General features: G+C 37.6%; 1 protein-coding gene across 1 annotated transcript; it reads right to left on the bottom strand.

Moving 5' to 3' along the window:
* Positions 1 to 885: 885 nt before the first annotated feature.
* LOC124138275 lies at positions 886 to 13,391 on the bottom strand. Its single transcript, XM_046504836.2, has 8 exons — positions 13,191 to 13,391; positions 9,200 to 9,553; positions 8,415 to 8,567; positions 5,072 to 5,293; positions 3,962 to 4,243; positions 3,009 to 3,698; positions 2,493 to 2,702; positions 886 to 2,240 (listed from the first exon to the last, which is right to left on the bottom strand). The coding sequence occupies exons 2-8, from the start codon at positions 9,492 to 9,494 to the stop codon at positions 2,059 to 2,061; spliced, it is 2,034 nt and encodes a 677-aa protein (XP_046360792.2). The 5' UTR covers positions 9,495 to 9,553; positions 13,191 to 13,391; the 3' UTR covers positions 886 to 2,058.
* Between the last annotated feature and the right edge of the window lie 7,066 nt (positions 13,392 to 20,457).

Genomic DNA, 20,457 nt, shown 5'->3' with positions numbered 1-20,457 from the left:
GTACATCTAGTTTTTAATTTACTCTCTGGTAATGAAAGCAACCTGTATTTTTTGTTCAGTCCAACTTGTTAACATGGAAACATAGGGTATCAGTTCAGCATGTATTTGGTACCAATGCAAAGTTCATAATAAAATATTAAACGGTTTCCGAGTTATGCTCTGGAAACGAATGCTAAACGTATATGAGTCAAAATCCCGTTTGCTGCCATTGAAACACAATTTGTTTTTCAGAAATACCAAAACAGCAAAAGGCACCACTTCAGCATATGTTTCATATCTAACGGTTTTCGAATTATGCTCCGGAAACGAAACGTGACGGGATAATTAAACTCCCGAAATCGTTAAAACATGTTCAGTTCCCGTATTCGAATTTATGAGCGCATCAATCAGTGAGTCAAAACTTGATGAACAAGTACACCACTTTGACGCATGTGTTATCTCCCTTGGGTTTCTTATGTCGAACTACGGGCATTTCCTAAAAATGATGAAATGTGGGTGGATGTATGTTCAGTGACAAAATGATTTCGCGATATGGTATATTGATGATCTGATATCGTTCATTATCACTGATTTACCCATCCGGACGAGAAATAAAAAAGACCAGAGAGACGGCTTCATCTGTTTCATATTTAGATCTATGCATGAAGATCAGGGGTGACAAACGTCTCTCCACAAGACTGTACGACAAGAGTGATGACTTCAACTTTCCAATAGTCAACCGTCCCTTTAAGTCGACCAATATTCCTGCAGCTCAACCCCTCGGTGTCAACATTTCACAACTTTTGAGGTACAATTGAGCATGCTCTTTCTACGAATATTTCAAATTTCGTCGTACAATTCTTGTTCAGAAGTTGTTTGATCAGGGTACGACATTCAAGGCCTCAATAAAGCTTTCAAAACGTTTTATGGTAGACATGTTGGCGCCAATTTCAAATTTGACGCATCGCCGCAAACCTTATGCAAACAATGACATAACAAAGAATACACGGACAATAATTATATTGAAATATTTTCTAGATTGGGTAGTTTTTGGGGGGCTGTTTGCCAATCGCCCTAGGGCTAAGTCGTAACACTCCGGAAAATTGGGGGGTGCAAAACAGTTTCTCTTTCCCAAACCGGCAATCAGTCCCCAATGGATTGGCATTGAAGGCAATCATATAGGAAATGTAATAAATGACGAATTGAAGCAGAGCCTTGTTCAAAGGGATATTAGTGGGTAAACAAAAATATGTCAGGACTGAAAACCTCTTCAATATGGCGAATAACAATGACGTGGCCAGCCGAAATGCATTGTTGGTAAATTAGCCAAAGCACTGTGGGTAGGATTGTTTGATCAAATAAATGTGTAATGCAAATTATTTCCTAAGACTTACATATATACTTATGTTATACAAAAGGAATAACATATTACAAAAGGAACACATGTTAGGAATTACAGAACCGGACACAAAGTAGTTTCTCCGTACCTGTGGACTAGGGTAAGGTAGCATCAAAGATCATGGTAAATGAAAATATATACAAACGATCGAGACGTGCTTTAACTGATATATAAAAAAAGAAGCATAGTACAGACAAGCTACACAAATGTTTAAAGTGGAAATTGCATATTAATTATGGTAGGAATTGTTGTAGTTGCATAACCTCATATAAACATATGTATATTGTACCATGTTCCCTTTTTTCAGGTGAACACTTGACTTGCCATCGCATGTGTTTGTGACGGGTGCCATAGGACACTTTCGCCTTTTCGCGAACACATGGTATCATCACTTTTTGAAATTGATTCATAAACACATGTTCATGATACAGACGGAATCGTACAATCAACTTTGAATATAGCCTTATTTAAGTCAATGGATACAAATCATGGTGTGTTTGTTACACTTGGTCTCCGTTATCAATAAATCTCACCAAGCAGTGACATTGAATTAAATCAATGCTGCGCCAGTCTGAATATCTGAAATATGTTTTCCTCATTCGGAAACGACTCATACCTCTGTGAATAGTTTCCAACTGCTGTCTAATAAAGGGGGCTACTGTCTATCTACTTCCACAACATCACATTGTGCTTGATTCGCTTTCCTTTTTTATTCGTTGAGGCGTATTGGACCTTGCAGGAACACTTCTCCTCTCTGCCGAGCGTAGTTTTATCAATGCAGGCTGTTGGTCAGGAGTCTTGTAATATCGGTCCACAAGATATCTTTTTCTTATCTTCGCTAAAATGTCCCCCAAAATGGTTTCTGCAGAATAATAATTAGCACAACAGTTTTTAACCATTGAAGTCTAACATTCAAACTCCATCAAATACGTTTTAATACATTTTGTAGAATATAATTCAATTCATTTTTGACAAAGTCAATGTTAGAATTTAAGAAGTTAGATTTTGTTAAATGCTTGACAACGTTAGTTAAGATGAGGAATGTTACATTCAAAGGTAACGAATGGAAAGTGAATATATGGGTGATCACTAATTATAATACTTATATATTTACCCGTAGGTTCTCCTAGTCTACCCTTGCGGAGTTCCCTTAGAAATGCCAGTTCAAGAAGCTTCTCCGGGTTCTGGATCAGTTGTTCCTTCTCGGGATCCGAGAAACAGAGGAAGGTCTTCAGTCTAGACCTTTCCTTGCTTGTCAAATCTTTAGTTGTAATGTTTGCCAGAAATGACTGAAATTCAGGCGGGATGGATATCTGTTGTGGAGCTAGAAAAAGGCAAAGTAATGTTCCGAACATTTAATGAATACTTCGAAATTAAGCAAGTTATCATCAGCCAATCAATAAATACTTCAATCAATACTTCCTTTGATAGGAATTTCTTGGTTTGATCAAAACGCCACAAGTGGCTGTTACGAGTTATGTCCCTTCTATGACAATCAGACTCCACCTCTCATATCACTTTCATTTGCTTTAATTGGAATATACATCGACTCGTTAGTCCATCCAAACTGTAACTCCATAATTCTGGCCTAGTGCGGAGAGGGTGGGAATGTGCAAAGTAAGGTGTTTACCTGGGTACATTCTATGAGCCACCTGCAGACCTATCATACTACTGATTTCCAACACATGTGTCTCCTCTTGCTGTTGTTTGATGGCGTGGTTCCTTGTTTGTTCCTGAACTGCCAAGATGTCATGCAGGAAAGTTGACGATGCCCCAGCTATGTTAGTGGATGCTCTCAGATTGGCATTGATTTCCGCCTGTTCTTCCACTTGTTCTGACAGTATCACAATAATGTCCTGCATTCTCCGCAATCTCTCCTCGTGTAACGAGTCTTCAATTACAGTCTTTGTATCCAGCAGTTTGTTTATCAAGTCTGTATCACAGCGTTGCTTCGCTTGAGACAATAGATGTCTAAATAGACTGGATGCACTGGATACCTTTAGTGACCCAACTATGCCATTGGCACTAGTCTTGTGGTCCTTTGGCATCATTGTTTTCTGTACATCCACCATTCTATAAAATAGATTTTTGTACAATTCGTACTTTTGGTGTAATTGATGAGTGTCCATGTCACACTTGTCACCTCGTAGAACCTGCTCTACTGTGTTCTCGCCTTCCTTACTATCCAGTTCCTCTTGAAGATCTACCAGTCGCCCATCCCTTTCTTCTAGTTGCCTCTGGAGGCACTGCTCTCGCTCAAGAAGGTGTTTCAACTGGTCAAACATTGGTTTGTGATCCTTTTCCGGAGTTGGGGAAATTTCTGCAAGAGTTGCAGTATAAGGTAGTTGTAATCAATTATAAACATTACATAATATGGTCCAATGACATTTTCTCTTTATATATGTATATATCAAAACAAAAAACCGGAAGGAACACAGATTTACAGATTTAATTACTGTATATTTCACCTTTCTGCCCAGGTCAGACTACAAAATAAATACAATGTAACATTGTATATCAATGTTAAGATCATTGATATTTCAACAAAAATATGAGTACATAAAAAAATAACAATTTACATACCTGACAGGGATAACTCGGCGTCCTGTATTTCTACACAGACAGATAAATGAACCAGTGATATCTCCTGAGAACTGTAGATGGCGATGAAGCTGCTGACATCTGTTTCACGCACCATGAATGTGAACAAGAGACTATCTGCTGGCTCGATACCCTTGACGAAAACAAACATTGGCGGTATGCACAGAAGGTTGGCAACCTCTGCTCGTAGATGTTCTAGTTGTGAATGTGTTAGCTGATCGATGCCACCTTCAATGTGATGTTTCACATATTTGTATCCATTTTCTGCAATAATATACATGATGACTTAGTTATTGATTACAATGAACATTCAACAAACCAGTACTAATTCCAAATGTTTTCACGGTATATAACATCTTTTCATTAAATAGTTTATGTCGTTGTCTAAATCTAATAAAATCGAAAATATACATATACAAGTATTATATTTATGGACTCGTCTCCATTTCATGTCCGGTAAACGCATGGTAAGGAACGCTTCCTGTTCAATAAGGTAAGGGCAGGTAACTCTATCATTTCACGGTGCTGAGGCCACCAACTGTGACTGTATTCTGACCACCCAAAATGTAAGCTCTAAAAAACTCTAAGCTCTAACAATGTAGGTTGAACAGCACCAAATGATTACGATTACATCCAAACTTTATACCACAAACTTAAAATAAACTTTTATAACCACCACAATAGGTGGCCAAGTCATTATGAACATCGACCTTTTTGTAATAGTGATTTAAATTGGGAGGCCTGAGTGACTAATGAAGTTTAGAAAGATAAACTATGCCAAAATTCAAGGATTTCAGTTCAAAACACTTAGGTGTTATTCAACACCAAGGACTCAATGCAAAAAACGAAATCCACGAATGTCTTGCTACAAGAGGGTAAGATTCTGTTAGATAGTACTCAAATTTGATTTTGTTGTTTAAAATTAACAAACGCTTTATGTTATACATTGTCATAAAATGTTAGACACGGGTGATTTTAATACTTCAGTACTACAACTTCATTGGTAAACTAATAGCTGTCTCGGCGACTGTTAAAAATATATAACACTTTCAACTTAACAAAGTATCCTCTTTGGCAAAAACATAAACTCACCTGGTTGTTCACTTGGTGCGAAGAAATGAATTGGTTGGTGGTGACTTTCCAAACAAAACTGGCGAACTTTGTAATTCAGGTCAAACCTGTCAATCCTCCTCACCAATGCTTGTAGGAAGTGTAGATTATATGCATTCATACGACCTGTGTTCATCAACTGCCTGAATAGTTTCATTGGAGTGTCAATCTTCTCTATCGCAGAATGATGAAAGCCTGGTTCACCTGGTATGGTAATACAGAAAACAAATCAAATATTATTCTGCGCGAGCACGTTTGCACAGTCTTTTATGTTTCGATATACAAACAGCATTACAAGATACCATTTACATATGTACCCATGTATATATCTCGCATACCTATACATTGACAATTAACGTCTTAGATGTTATACCTAATTTTGGACTAAAACCTGGAAAATAAAAATTGGAAAACGTTCTCTATTACATGTTACCTTGGCTTCTTCCGCAGGATAACGGAGACATATTCAGTAATCAATGTTGTATTGAACTCTTCGGCTACACAACGTTGACAAATTCAATTATCCATGTTACATTAACTTCTTCTGCATCACAAGTGGACAACCCGGTCAGCCATGTTACTTTGACTTCTTCTGCATCACAAGTGGACAAATTCAGTTATCCATGTTACTTTGACTTCTTCAGCATCACAAGTGGACAAACTCGATCAGCCATGTTACTTTGACTTCTTCTGCATCACAAGTGCACACATTCAGTTATCCATGTTACATTGACTTCTTCCGCATCACAAGTGGACAAACTCGGTCAGCCATGTTACTTTGACTTCTTCTGCATCACAAGTAGACAAATTCAGTTATCCATGTTACTTTGACTTCTTCAGCATCACAAGTGGACAAACTCGATCAGCCATGTTACTTTGACTTCTTCAGCATCACAAGTGGACAAATTCAGTTATCCATGTTACTTTTACTTCTTCAGCATCACAAGTGGACAAACTCGGTCAGCCATGTTACTTTGACTTCTGCATCACAAGTGGACAAATTCAGTTATCCATGTTACTTTGACTTCTTCAGCATCACAAGTGGACAAACTCGATCAGCAATGTTACTTTGACTTCTTCTGCATCACAAGTGGACAAATTCAGTTATCCACGTTACTTTGACTTCTTCAGCATCACAAGTGGACAAACTCGATCAGCAATGTTACTTTGACTTCTTCTGCATCACAAGTGGACAAATTCAGTTATCCATGTTACTTTGACTTCTTCAGCATCACAAGTGGACAAACTCGATCAGCCATGTTACTTTGACTTCTTCTGCATCACAAGTGCACACATTCAGTTATCCATGTTACATTGACTTCTTCCGCATCACAAGTGGACAAACTTGGTCAGCCATGTTACTTTGACTTCTTCTGCATCACAAGTGGACAAATTCAGTTATCCATGTTACTTTGACTTCTTCAGCATCACAAGTGGACAAACTCGATCAGCAATGTTACTTTGACTTCTTCTGCATCACAAGTGGACAAATTCAGTTATCCATGTTACTTTGACTTCTTCAGCATCACAAGTGGACAAACTCGATCAGCCATGTTACTTTGACTTCTTCTGCATCACAAGTGGACAAATTCAGTTATCCATGTTACTTTGACTTCTTCAGCATCACAAGTGGACAAACTCGGTCAGCCATGTTACTTTGACTTCTTCTGCATCACAAGTGGACAAATTCAGTTATCCATGTTACTTTGACTTCTTCAGCATCACAAGTGGACAAACTCGATCAGCAATGTTACTTTGACTTCTTCTGCATCACAAGTGGACAAATTCAGTTATCCATGTTACTTTGACTTCTTCAGCATCACAAGTGGACAAACTCGATCAGCCATGTTACTTTGACTTCTTCTGCATCACAAGTGGACAAATTCAGTTATCCATGTTACTTTGACTTCTTCAGCATCACAAGTGGACAAACTCGGTCAGCCATGTTACTTTGACTTCTTCTGCATCACAAGTGGACAAATTCAGTTTCCCATGTTACTTTGACTTCTTCTGCATCACAAGTGGACAAATTCAGTCAGCCATGTTACATTGACTTCTTCAGTAGGATAATGTAGAAAAGCATGGATTGCAGCATAATATATACAAGCTCAGTCGTGTATCTCATTTGGACAACAAGCGAAATACAATGACAAACTGATGTTCTTCTATCAATTGCCAATAATGAGCATAAATGCATTTCCAAAATATCTTAACACTTTTCACGTTTTCACTTGAAGTGTATGAGAGTAACGAGTATCTTCATGAATTATCTTCAGTATGATTAGTTGAAAAAAAAGATATTCTTTCTGTGATTCACATCCTCTCTAGTGGAAATTTAGTTTTGGGAGACACTTTTTCTGTTCCCCTTGGAAATGTGTAGCCTTTTATATAACCATCAAAACAAAATAGCAAAACAAATCCAGTTCAAGCTCTGTGATCCTCCAACTGTATCCCTCGAAGACTTTTAAGATGCTTCCTTCCAATCATATTCTCTTGCAATGTTAACAGTTAGATTGTTCATCCATGTTGATAAACTACATCCATTAATACATGTTGTTTCCGAAGCGGGTTAGCACTGATGTCAATTTTAGGAGCACTACTTCTGTAAGTTTCTTTTTGTATGATATTCTTATAAAACAAGTAGCCCAAACCAACTTACTATAAGTAATACCAATAGCATGTAGTCATAACAATAAATATATATATATATATACTATGTAACATGTTGTTTGACTCCATTTAGATTCATGCTGAATTACCCTTAAAAACAATCAGAGGCTAAAAAGCAGGTCAAGATATTTACAACTATTTAGTTTTTGTTATTATCCGTGTAGGGAGGGAGATGCTCGAACTACACATTTTCAGTGGGTATTACTGTTTTATTTCCTCGGTAGAAATTACTAGTTGTGATTGGTTCAATATGCCGAAATAGAGGTCACGTTGAGCTATTGTCACCACATGCATACTGTTCTCACATTATACCACTATGGCGTCAAAACGTCCAAGTACAAAGGGCGAGTACATTGGTGAGCGTGAACAAAATATACCATCGGTTTAAAATGCAAATTCTTTTGAATTTGTTTTTATGTGTTAACCAGTATCTCATCACCAATACATTTTCCGTCTCATATAAATTTGAACACTAAGTCAAAGTACGTCATTTCGTTGATATATTGCATACAACAAAAGATACGATTCGCCAAAAATGGTAGACTCGAAATTGTTACATACGAAAATGAGTAAACGAAACATTCTCATGGAAACCTCTTTATACTTGTACGTATAAGAGTATAATAGTATAAATTATCTTAGGATGTCACTTTACCGAACATGATATCCTTCATCGACTCCAAATCTTCGTTTCCCATTTGTTTGGAGATGTCAAACAAAAAATTCTTCAGAGCCCAATTATTGGAGACCTCACTGTTCGATAGAATGCGCCTGTCGCTCGACGGTGGTGCAGCAACAGTACCTGATCCTGTAACAAAGTATGTATTTTAGTTGATTTATATATTTGACTTATCTTACACCAACTTCTATTGAGCCAGTTTTGTAATATGTAGATATCATTTTTTTCAGAAAACCCAAAAATTATTAATATTTTCACTTATAACATTGTTGTACAGTATATACGTACATAACAATTACACATAAAATCCGCTAAACAGACACTTTAAATTGTTATGTGAAGTGAAATTGTGTTTAAATGTCACGTTCAAGATTATTACACTCAAATAACGACATGCATGCACGTGTGGTATGTATGTGTTTGATTGCGTGGGTCGATGTTCATGATGTCAATCACTGGATTGTCTGGTCCAGACTCGATTATTCACAGACCGCCGTCATATAGCTGGAATATCACTGAGTGCGGCGTTAAAAAACAAACCAACAGAACCAAGCCCAACCACCAGATCTTTTAAGTCGCCCATTACGACCAACATATATTGCTATGGACCAATTTTTACCCGGAATCCCCAGGGGATAGAAGGAAATCCAGAATCAACAATCACAGGATCCTAGCACGCCTAAGGGGTGCAACTCCGCACAACTTTCGCAGCTTTAGGCAACTAAGCAACGTCAAGGGCTTTTAAATATAATCTAGCTTACTGTTAGTAACTGCATCCATGGCTTGATCCGTCCTCCTTGTGGTTTGCTGGTTGGGATGCTTCAGCGCCTCAACGATTTTTAGGGCTAAAGGGTGGAGTTCATCACCCTTTTCCATGACAACTTGAACAAGTTCTTTCATCTTGTCCTTGTCTTCAGTACCGGTGATTCTCATGACGTCATCTGTCGAGATGATCTGTTTGTCAGCCAGTTTGTTGACTAACTGGTCACATTCGACACTTTCCCCCAAGTTATCCATGATTTCTTGTATGATTTGTTGCCGACTTTCGTGTGTCATGTTTTCAAAGACAAATATAATGACTCACATCAAAGGGAGACGTGAGGACACTAGCGGTTCTGAAAAGATAAAAATATGACATATACATAATATAACATTGATTAGAATTGTTAAATTAGTTAACCCGGAAGGTTAGTTTTGCACATGGTATATGGAGTAGTATACATGTTATATAGTGAAGTAGACATCTTATATAGTTAGTATACATATTATATACTTTGCTATGCATGTGCTTTGGTGTAGTGTACATATTATATTTTGTAGAATACATGTTATATGCTGTCGTATATATGTCATATAGAGTGATATAAGATAACTACTCGCTCACAAAATGATGACGTCATATATTGGACGACGTTATTTTTGAGAGGGGAGTGTCTAGTAAGTTGTTACCTATAGATGTAACTGGGGTTCGCAGATAAACGCAATGGCCTAACGATCGCATCCAAAATTGGTAGAGATATGACAATCGGTATTAAGAGAAAAGGCACAGATAATCGACGTAAGGAATATGAGAATAAGCGGAAAATACCAAACCTATCCCACCTGTTCATAAAATGGACTTGACCGACATTTTCGGAGTCGGGTTCTTTTCAGGGAGTCATCATTATTGAAATTAAGGAAACTATTTTTAAACTTGCACATTTTATCATCATCCTTAAAGAGGCTGTGCATAATGTTGATATCTCATATAAGAAATAAACGACTCGTGATCGTTGTTTATCGTACAATAAAACACTGCAGGGAAAATAAACCAATAAATCAATATTTCTTAAATATACACGTGTATGCATATGTATGTTATATGGCGTACTATACATGTTATTTCGTACAGGTGACATGTTATTTAGTACAGTGTATATATTGTACAGATTACTATGCATGTGATAGAATTATTGTTTGTTTGTTGGTTTGTTGTTTATCGCCGCACTCAGCAATACTCCAGCTATATGACGGCTGTCTGTAAATAATCGAGTCTGGACCAGACAATCCAGTGATTGATATCATGAGCATAGATCCACGCAGTTGGGATCGATGACATGCATCAACCAAGTCAGCGAGCCTGACCACCCGATCCCGCTGGTCGCCTCTTACGACAAGCTTGGGTTTCTGAAGACCTATTCTAACCCGGATCTTCGCTGGTCTGTGATATGATGTAGAATACATGTTATATTGTAACGATGCATGTCATATAATGTAGAATACATGCTATACAATGGAGCATGCATGTTATATTGTAACAATGCATGTCATATAATGTGTGTTATACATTTGAGAATACATGTTATATAGTTACGATGCATGTGATATGATGTTGAATACATGCTATACAATGGAGCATGCATGTTATATAGTGTAGTATTCATGTTAAATGGTTTACTATACATGTTCTTTACCTTGTATACATTGTAGCATGCTGTATAGTGTAGTATATGTCATATGTATGGTGTGCTATATATGCTACATGGTGGTGTATATATGCATGCGCTGTCCACTGTATTATACATGTTGTGAAGTGTAGCATGCATGCTATGTGATATGGTGTAGGAAGCATGTTATATAGTGTAGTATGCATGTTATACAGTGTACTATACATGCTATATAGTGTAGTATGCATGTTATTTAGTGCACTATACGTGTTATATAGTGTAGTATTCATGCTATATAGTGTAGTATGCATGTTATACAGTGTACTTTGCGTGTTATATAGTATAGCATTCGTGTTATATATGTGTAGTATGCATGTTATACAATGTACTATACATGCTATATAGTGTAGTACACATGTCATACAGTGTACCATACGTGTTATATAGTACAGCATTCGTGTTACATATGTGTAGTATGCATGATAAACAGTGTACTATATGTTATATAGTATAGTATTCATGTTATATAGTCTGCTATACGTGTCATATAGTGTATTATTCATGCTGTATATTGTAGTACACATGTTATACAGTGTACCATTCGTGTTATATAGTGTAGTATTCATGTTATATAGTGTAGTATGCTTATTTTACAGTGTACATTGCGTGTTATATAGTGTAGTATACATGTTATATAGTGCACTACACATGTTATATAGTGTAGTGTTCATGTTATATAGTGTACTATACGTGTGTATAAGGTAGTATTCATGCTGTATATTGTAGTACACGTGTTATAAAGTGTACCATTCGTGTTAGATAGTGTAGTATTCATGTTATATAGTGTAGTATGCATGTTATACAGTGTACTATACGTGCTATATAGTGTAGTTTTCATGTTATATAGTGTAGTATGCATGTTATACAGTGTACTATACGTGCTATATAGTGTAGTATCCATGCTATGTAGTGCAGTATACGTGTTTAACAGTGTACTTTGCGTGTTATATAGTGTAGTATTCATGTTATATAGTGTAGTATTCATGTTATATAGTCTAGTATGCATGTTATACAGTGTACTATACGTGTTATATAGTGTAGCATTCGTGACATATAGTGTAGTAATCTTGTTATACACCATTCGTCTTATATAGTGTAGTATGCATGTTATACAGTGTACTTTGCATGCTATATAGTGTAGTATTCATGCTATAAAGTGTAGTGTTCATGTTATATAGTGTAGTATGCATGCTATACAGTGTACTTTTCGTGTTATATAGTGTAGTACACATGTTATATCGTGTAGTATATACCGGAGGTGTCAGACAAACAATGTACAAACACTTGTTTATGCAAAAGAATATTCGTAAATTTTAAAAAACGGTTATAATAATTGCAAGGTTTCCCTTTTAATATAGTGTTCCTAATATTCTTTTAATATAGTGTTGTGTTTAGCGCAACACCGATACCCTTTTAAAATATTTTGTTACTGATACTTGGCTGATGACCAATTTGCGAACATGTGGATACAACACCTGTGATGATCGATTGTGTCACTATGAGTATCATCAAGAATTTGAAACACAGAAATGGGATCGACAAAAATGAACTTATTTTAACTGGCTGTTGTGCCACGTGTTGTGTAATAAATATGGGGACATTCATATCAGGTTTGTAATAAACAATAAACTACCAAATATAGATTTTCATAAAGAAGCAACTTAAAAAGGAATTCATCTGAGAGCAAATTTACCTACTCCATACATTAAAACATACTTCACTGCTACTGCAATGCTTATCTGTTTTGCCTGCTATGGTTACCTATTTCAGTGTATCGAACAACGCCTGACAATAGGCATGCGCAGACGCAGCATACGTGTTGAGCTACTGTTGTCCCTGTTTCGTCATGTTTTTCAATTTTGTGAACATATTTATTCTAAATACAAATATTTCACAACAGGACATATTTAAAAGACGTTACGAGTTGTTTATTTGTATCATAAATAATGTGGAATTTGAACGGTACACTCCTACCAAGGTCATCGAGATAGGTTTCGGTCATGATGACATGGTGGAACACGAAATCCTACCACGCCACGCATAAACAGTTAATGTAGCTGCAACAATTATTTCAAATGAAAACGACATATGTCCGCTTGCTGACATTGACATATTGAATTTATTGTCGTTAAATCAGGCAAATACCCATACAATGACCTACTTCCTTAATGTCATCCGAAGTTTAACTCCTCTGGTATCATATGCTGACTATAATACGTACCTAAATTGGATTTTACATTAATAGTAGAATATAACAACAACTTACCTTACGGAAACAGAATTTAGGTCCATAAAGATTTGCCTAAAGAAAGAAGAAGGAGTGTTGTTAGGGGAGAAGGACACAAGGCGCAGTCAGCGCGCCATGATGAGATCACAAGCTGCATGTGACGTCACAGTAGTTCCGCGAACCCGGTTCGTTATCGTTACCCAGAATAGTGTGTGACGGTCTATAGTCGTGCGCAGCTTGGGTGTATTTCTTTATCATTTATATAGAAGCTTCTGTTGGTGTGTGGTCACAGTAGCGGAGTGGTGTGTTGTGTTGAGAAGTACCTACAGTGGATCGAGAGTATCAGTCACTAAAGAAGTCAATAAGGACACTATGTATAGTTACAAAATAATGTGGCAATCCCACGTAATTGATATTGGGGTTTCCAGCAACTTTTCAATTTCCGACGTAAATCCCTTTATCATAAATAATGAATGATAAAATGCGTATTTTTAAATTTTAAAAGAAATTTTACTTATTGTCATAGTCTTTCGCCCTCCGAATTTGTTCTTATTTGATAACAATAGGATGACATCAGTAAGATATGCTTTTCTCTTTAAACCTCAGGGTGGTCTAAAACATACACTGTAATAAAACAATTACTGGTATGTGATGTGTCCCTTATTTTTTTCTGAAAGAAATAATGCGTATTTTCAAATTCAAATTGTTTTAACAATAGGATGACATAAGTCAATACAGAAGATTATCAATAACATATGCTTATATATTTTCATTTGAGACTGGTATAAACCAGGCCCTATCATTAAAATGTATTGACATGTTTTGTGTACTTACCAACCATCTGTCTGTTTAAAACAAGTTCATCAATATGTAGATGAGCATGACTAATAATAATGATAACAGTAATCAAAATATGATTTTTATACGACAATATACTCCTTGAATCGTCATGGCCGCCAAAGAGGCAAAACAAAATATACCTCACTGGTATGGCACGTGTTTGATAACTGGAATGTGAATTGCCATAAAAACAAGACCGCCTCCGTGGTCTAGTGGTAGAGCGTCCGCCCGGGCAGCGGAAGGTCCGGGGTTCGATCCCCGACCGCGTCATACCAAAAGACGTTAAAAGATGGTACTTGTTGTTACCCTGTCTGGCGCTCGGCATTAAGGGGCTAAAACAAGGACTGGTCGGCTCGGAGTCAGTATACTGTGTCTGAGTGGGGTATTCATGTTAAACTGCGGCATGGTATCTCAGTGAGCTAGCTCTATAGATCGGCATCAGTCCGGACTAGTACACACACACAATACACGTGCATGCACGTCGCTATATAAGTGCAATAATCTTGGACGCGACGTTAAACCCCATTTCACCTCACCTCACCTCACATAACAACAACGACAACAACTAATTTTATGTATACATGAACTATTTACTAATTTGAGAGAGTTAAAAGATTGAACTTGAGATTGGATTGATTTTTTTAATCCTGTCTACACTATAATGGTGTCTTGATTTTCCAGCATTCTCTATATTCCTCACAAGACAGTAAATCAGAAATATATATCAAGTGAATATATTTACTTGTGTTGGTGAGTAAACACATGTACAACAGATGCAGTGAAACGTGTTGACATTTAGTATCCATATGCTGCAGATGTAGTTTCCCAACATGTCCATCAAAGTAGTGTGTCCTCTGACATTATGTTGTATACTTAATGGCAAACCATTTCAGAATAGCAGCGAGGGGCATACCAAAAGTACACAGGCACACATTGACTTTGTATTTACTGTCATCTTAATAACAATACTCCTGCCGTGCGAGGGTGAAATGTAACAAGACAATGAAGTGATCGGTGGACCAGAAAATCCAGTGGCACAATAGCGTATTTACTAATTATGTTGAAAATAAAAATGATTGTTAATTTGGAATTACGTCTGCTTTGTACAAGTCCAGAGATCACGCTGCTCATAAGTAAAGAAAAAGGTTTCATATATATGTTCATTTTGTAACATTGTTGGGGGCAGTTTTAATGTCTTGTCCCAAACAATTCTTTTGGGGTTGACTCAGCATAATTGACAGAAACTCGGGGATTTGAATGTTAGGATAATGTGTAAGCCCAGGTGAAGTGTATGAAAGGACGCACTACAGCCACATTATATTCAGCATACCTACACGGGAGCCAAACTAAGAAGGATGTACAGGTATAGAACACCCCTAACAGTTTGAATGATTGAGAACAATACCTTCCATACTTACAGGCTGTGTTTGAACTAAAACACATAAAAGCAGCATATTTTTGCAGGTATCAAAGTGACTGCGTATTCTCTGGTGATGAAAATGAACAAAAATGGCGACCGCGCTTTCATCAAGTATTTCAAATCAAAAAGTCAAACTCCAACAGCCGTCCATGCGTACACATGTCAACTTCAGTGGAAGATGTTCCATCCTTTGCCACTGTTAAGAGGTGGGCAGCTGAGTTCGAGAGGCGAATAAGGAGTCTCGAAGATGACCCAGGATCAAGACGACCTTCAAACGCCACGACTAAGGAAAATGTTTGTGAGATACATGCTATGGTTATGGATAACTGACGACTCCCCACGCGTCACAAAGCCAATACAGTGAGCACCTGTCACGAGAGGGTTATGAATAGTCTGAGGAATGAAGTGGATATGGTAAATGCTTCAGCACGCTGGGTTCCAAGGCTTCTGATATAAACAAGAAATCATACTCCTTAATCACAAAACCAGTTTATTATACAAATGCATGATCCCGACTATATCATAAACATTTGTTTATGAATCACTATAAGAAAAGTGATTGAATGAGGCGTTCTCGAAAAGGTGAGCGTATCCTGTCACAAACTCATGCAAAGGCATGGCAAATGCTCATCTGAAATAAACACGGGAAATAATGAACAAGTCAAAGTAGGGAGTTACAGTGAAACACATTTTTGTCACTAATCGGTCAAATTTCGAAAAAACTTCCACAGGTCTTTGCAGAAATCTTTGCTGAGGCATCTAACAGCAATCAAGGCAGTGGACATATCTAACGTCTTCTCCGAAGAAGAAAGCAAAGTCGGTTCCATTAGCTGGCAAGGTGATGGCTACGGTTTTCTGGGAATCTAAAGACATCCTACCGGTGGATTACTTTCCGAGGGGTCAGACCATTAATGACCAATATTATGCCTATCTGCTTCAGCAATTGCGTGAGAATATGAAGACTAATCGTCGTGTACAACGGGCTAAAGATGTGTTGTTACACCAGGACAATGCCCCCGTGCACATGACTGCAATGCATGATTGTGGCTATGAACTCATTGAACATCCTGTATATGTACCAGATCTGGCATCATCAGATTTCTACATCATCCCAAACTGGAATAAAGAAGTGCCTGGCACACAGTATGCAAATAATGAACTTTCTTCACCACCAAGAGTGAAACCTTCTACACCAATGAGATTCAGGCACTCCAGTATCGTTAGCAGAAGTGCGTGCACCTCAGAAGGGATTGTAATGAGAAATCATCAGCACCCAACTACACCAATACAGTCTATCATAGTTTGGCTCAGAACATTTTTCAGCCATCCCTGGGAAGTTGATACTTTTATAAGGGGTATGTTTTGTGAAGATGGTGTATTGTGCAAAACCTCTGTAACATTCTCGTGTTAAGAAATTATCCATTTATGTAAAATGTTATGTATTATTCAATACCATCATAGATATGCAATGTTCCTATACATGTAGCTATGAAAACGTACCATCCTGTATATAGATATTCCTACCAGTTGCGATAAGACAGGTGTATGGGTCGGGAAACTGAAATAAACTCTGTTCCCCAAGTCTGTCTCTTGTAGTAGATGTTAGGGGCGACTTGAAAAAGTGTCAAAAATGTTGAGTGGAGTTGTCTCCCTTACGTTGGGACTATCCGCTCAGCACGACTCAAATGACATTCGTGACCAACTCGTGTTCTTCTTGCAGGTTACGGAAAGGGGCGAGTGGTGACGAATGCTCAAATGATTTACGAGAGAGATAACACAAGCGGTACTCGACTTCAGCTTGGGTCGATGGCACTAACAAAGTCGAATGTGATCAAAATAACGTGACCAACGGGTTCCGCAGGTGTTTCCACACTTTGTCTTTATACTTTGTCTCCACTTTTTGCATTCACATTTTGTCTTCATACTTTGTCTTCACACTTTGCACCAATACTTTGTCATAACACTTTGCATCCACACTTTGTCTCCATACTTTGTCTCCACTCTTTGCATCCACTCTGTCTCCACACTTTGTCTCCACACTCTGCATCCACACTTTGTCTTCACACATTGCATTCACACTTTTTCTCCACATTTTGTCCTCACACTTTGTCTTCACACATTGCACCGACACTTTGTCTGCACACTTTGTCTCCACACTTTGTCAGCACACTTTGTCTCCACACTTTGTCAGCACACTTTGTCTTCACACTTTGTCTGCACACTTTGTCTTCACACTTTGTCTGCACACTTTGCATCCACACTTTGTCTTCACACTTTGTCCTCACACTTTGTCTCCACTTTGTCTGTACACTTTGCATCCACTCTTTGTCTTCACACTTTGCACCAACACTTTGTCTTCACACTTTGTCTGCACACTTTGCATCCACACTTTGTCTGCACACTTTGTCCTCACACTTTGCATCCACACTTTGTCTGTACACTTCGCATCCACTCTTTGTCTTCATACTTTGTCTTCACACTTTGCACCAACACTTTGTCTGCACACTTTGATCTTCACACTTTGCATCCACACTTTGTCTTCATACTTTGTCTTCACACTTTGTCCTCACACTTTGTCTGCACACTTTGTCTTCACGCTTTGTCTGCACACTTTGCACCAACACTTTGCATCCACATTTGATCTTCACACTTTGTCTTCACACTTTGCACCAACACTTTGTCTGCACACTTTGCATCCACACTTTGTCTTAATACTTTGTCTTCACACTTTGCACCAACACTTTGCATCCACACTTTGTCTTCACACTTTGTCTGCACACTTTGCATCCACACTTTGTCTTCATACTTTGTCTTCACACTTTGCACCAACACTTTGTCTGCACACTTTGCATCCACACTTTGTCTTTATACTTTGTCTTCACACTTTGCACCAACACTTTGCATCCACACTTTGTCTTCACACTTTGCATCCACACTTTGTCTTCATGCTTTGTCTGCACACTTTGCATCCACACTTTGTCTTCATACTTTGTCTTCACACTTTGCACCAACACTTTGTCTGCACACTTTGTATCCACACTTTGTCTTTATACTTTGTCTTCACACTTTGCACCAACACTTTGCATCCACACTTTGTCTTCACACTTTGCATCCACACTTTGTCTTCATGCTTTGTCTTCACATTTTGCACCAACATTTTGTCTGCACACTTTGCATCCGCACTTTGCATCCACACTTTGTCTCCACACTTTGTCCTCACGCTTTGTCTCCACACTTTGTCCTCACACTTTGTCTCCACACTTTTGTCTTCACCCTTTGCATCCACACTTTGATTTCCACACTTGTCTCCACACTTTGTCTCCACATATTGCTAGGTTAGGTCATTGTTGCTATCAGTGTGTGTACATACAAATGACAACATATTCCATTAAATGTGAGCTCATACTTTAATTCTCATAAAAGTGAACAGTTCCTGGATCATATAAGAAAGAAAAAGATGTTCATTAAAGGTTATCACCGCATTGGTAAAATGGGTGTAGAAAGCCCTGTGAAGATAAACATTCATAAACATCAAACCCCAGGATATTGTAACCGGGTCCTTTACCTAGAGCTTCAATATATACCAGCGTTTAGTTTTTCCTGTGCACGTTATTCAAATTCAAATTTTAAAATATTGGGTTACATAAATCCGCCCCAAAACAAACTCGGGAATCAGTCTGAAGCACGCGATAACGGCGACCCACCTTTCAATTTACGAGCGCATCCATCAATTTACGTAAATTGACTTGAAATGATAGTTGTTTCCCTTCAATGAATTTCCTCAGTCCATGGTCACCTTGGCTAAATCTGCTGACCCTGTAACACCATTCGGGTGAACTCGGTTTATTCCGTTAACGTTATGCTAACTCGGAAATATATAGTTCGTACAACATGACGAAGTATTTTGAGTAAAGATTTTTGTAAGGGTGAAAGGAATTAAGTGTACAATCAGATGTCAAGCAAAGGTCACAACTGCAACCAGTGGAATATGTAATAGGCATTTCTAATAGGGATTTCTTCCCAAACTAGCTGGAATGAGGTGAACCATGTAACAATAATAGCAAGGTATTCGAGTTGATCATATTGAAAAGATCTGAGCGTTGTATCCATACTGCATTGCACTCGGGTGCTGCTGTCTCATTCACCTAATATACCGAGATGACCTCTAAGTGATGGTTAGATCCGAGCTTCCATACTTCACCACACTCGGGTCTAAATGGCTTATTCAGCTAGGCACATAACACGAGATGTTAACCTTGCGGTATATATATCACTTATCCATATGTATGTCACTACCCATTGAAGGAAGCATCTACACCGTATGCATACTATTGAACATTCTTCTTTGTAAAATTTGAAACGACAAAAGATAAGAATAAAATGTAATGAAATAAAAAGTTCGGCATTAATGTAATATGATTATTCATGTCACTTTACTACAGGGGGTAAACTGTAGGGCAAAACAAAGTATACACCCGTGTTTGATGGTGGCTAAAATTGAAAGAAGCAAAAATTAGTTTTCCAATGGCATATTTCATACTGGTATCATAGGGGTTTTGTTGGACACCAGGGTTGCAGTGTTTCGGCGACTGTTTTAAGCCTTGTAACATTTGAATAATTTCTTGTAAATTTTGGGTCAAATCCAAATTTTCGAGTGTATTTTTTCTTTTGTCCGGCAGTTTTTCTCATACATTATTACACATGGGAAAAATCAAAACCATATGCATAATATTTGAACATTTCTCCTTATAAAAATTTAAAACGACCCAATATAAGAATAAAGGGTAATGAAGTATAGAGTTCGGCTTCTCTATATACTTGTCACTCTGTATTACAGAAGGTGTATCATACTTATTGGACACATCTAAACTATATGTATAATATTTGAACATATTTCCTCAATAAAAATTTAAAACGACCCAATATAAGAAAAAAGGTAATGAAATATAGAGCTTGGCTTATCTATATACTTGTCACTCTGTATTAGAGAAGGTGTATCATACTTATTGGACACATCTAAACTATATGCATAATATTTCAACATAT

This window comes from Haliotis rufescens, unplaced genomic scaffold, assembly GCF_023055435.1.
Source record: "Haliotis rufescens isolate VD_foot unplaced genomic scaffold, xgHalRufe1.0.p SCAF_5, whole genome shotgun sequence".
In the NCBI taxonomy this organism is placed as follows: domain Eukaryota; kingdom Metazoa; phylum Mollusca; class Gastropoda; order Lepetellida; family Haliotidae; genus Haliotis; species Haliotis rufescens.
The sequence above is the reverse complement of the archived record's forward strand: the minus strand, read 5'-3'. Positions and strand labels throughout refer to the sequence as shown.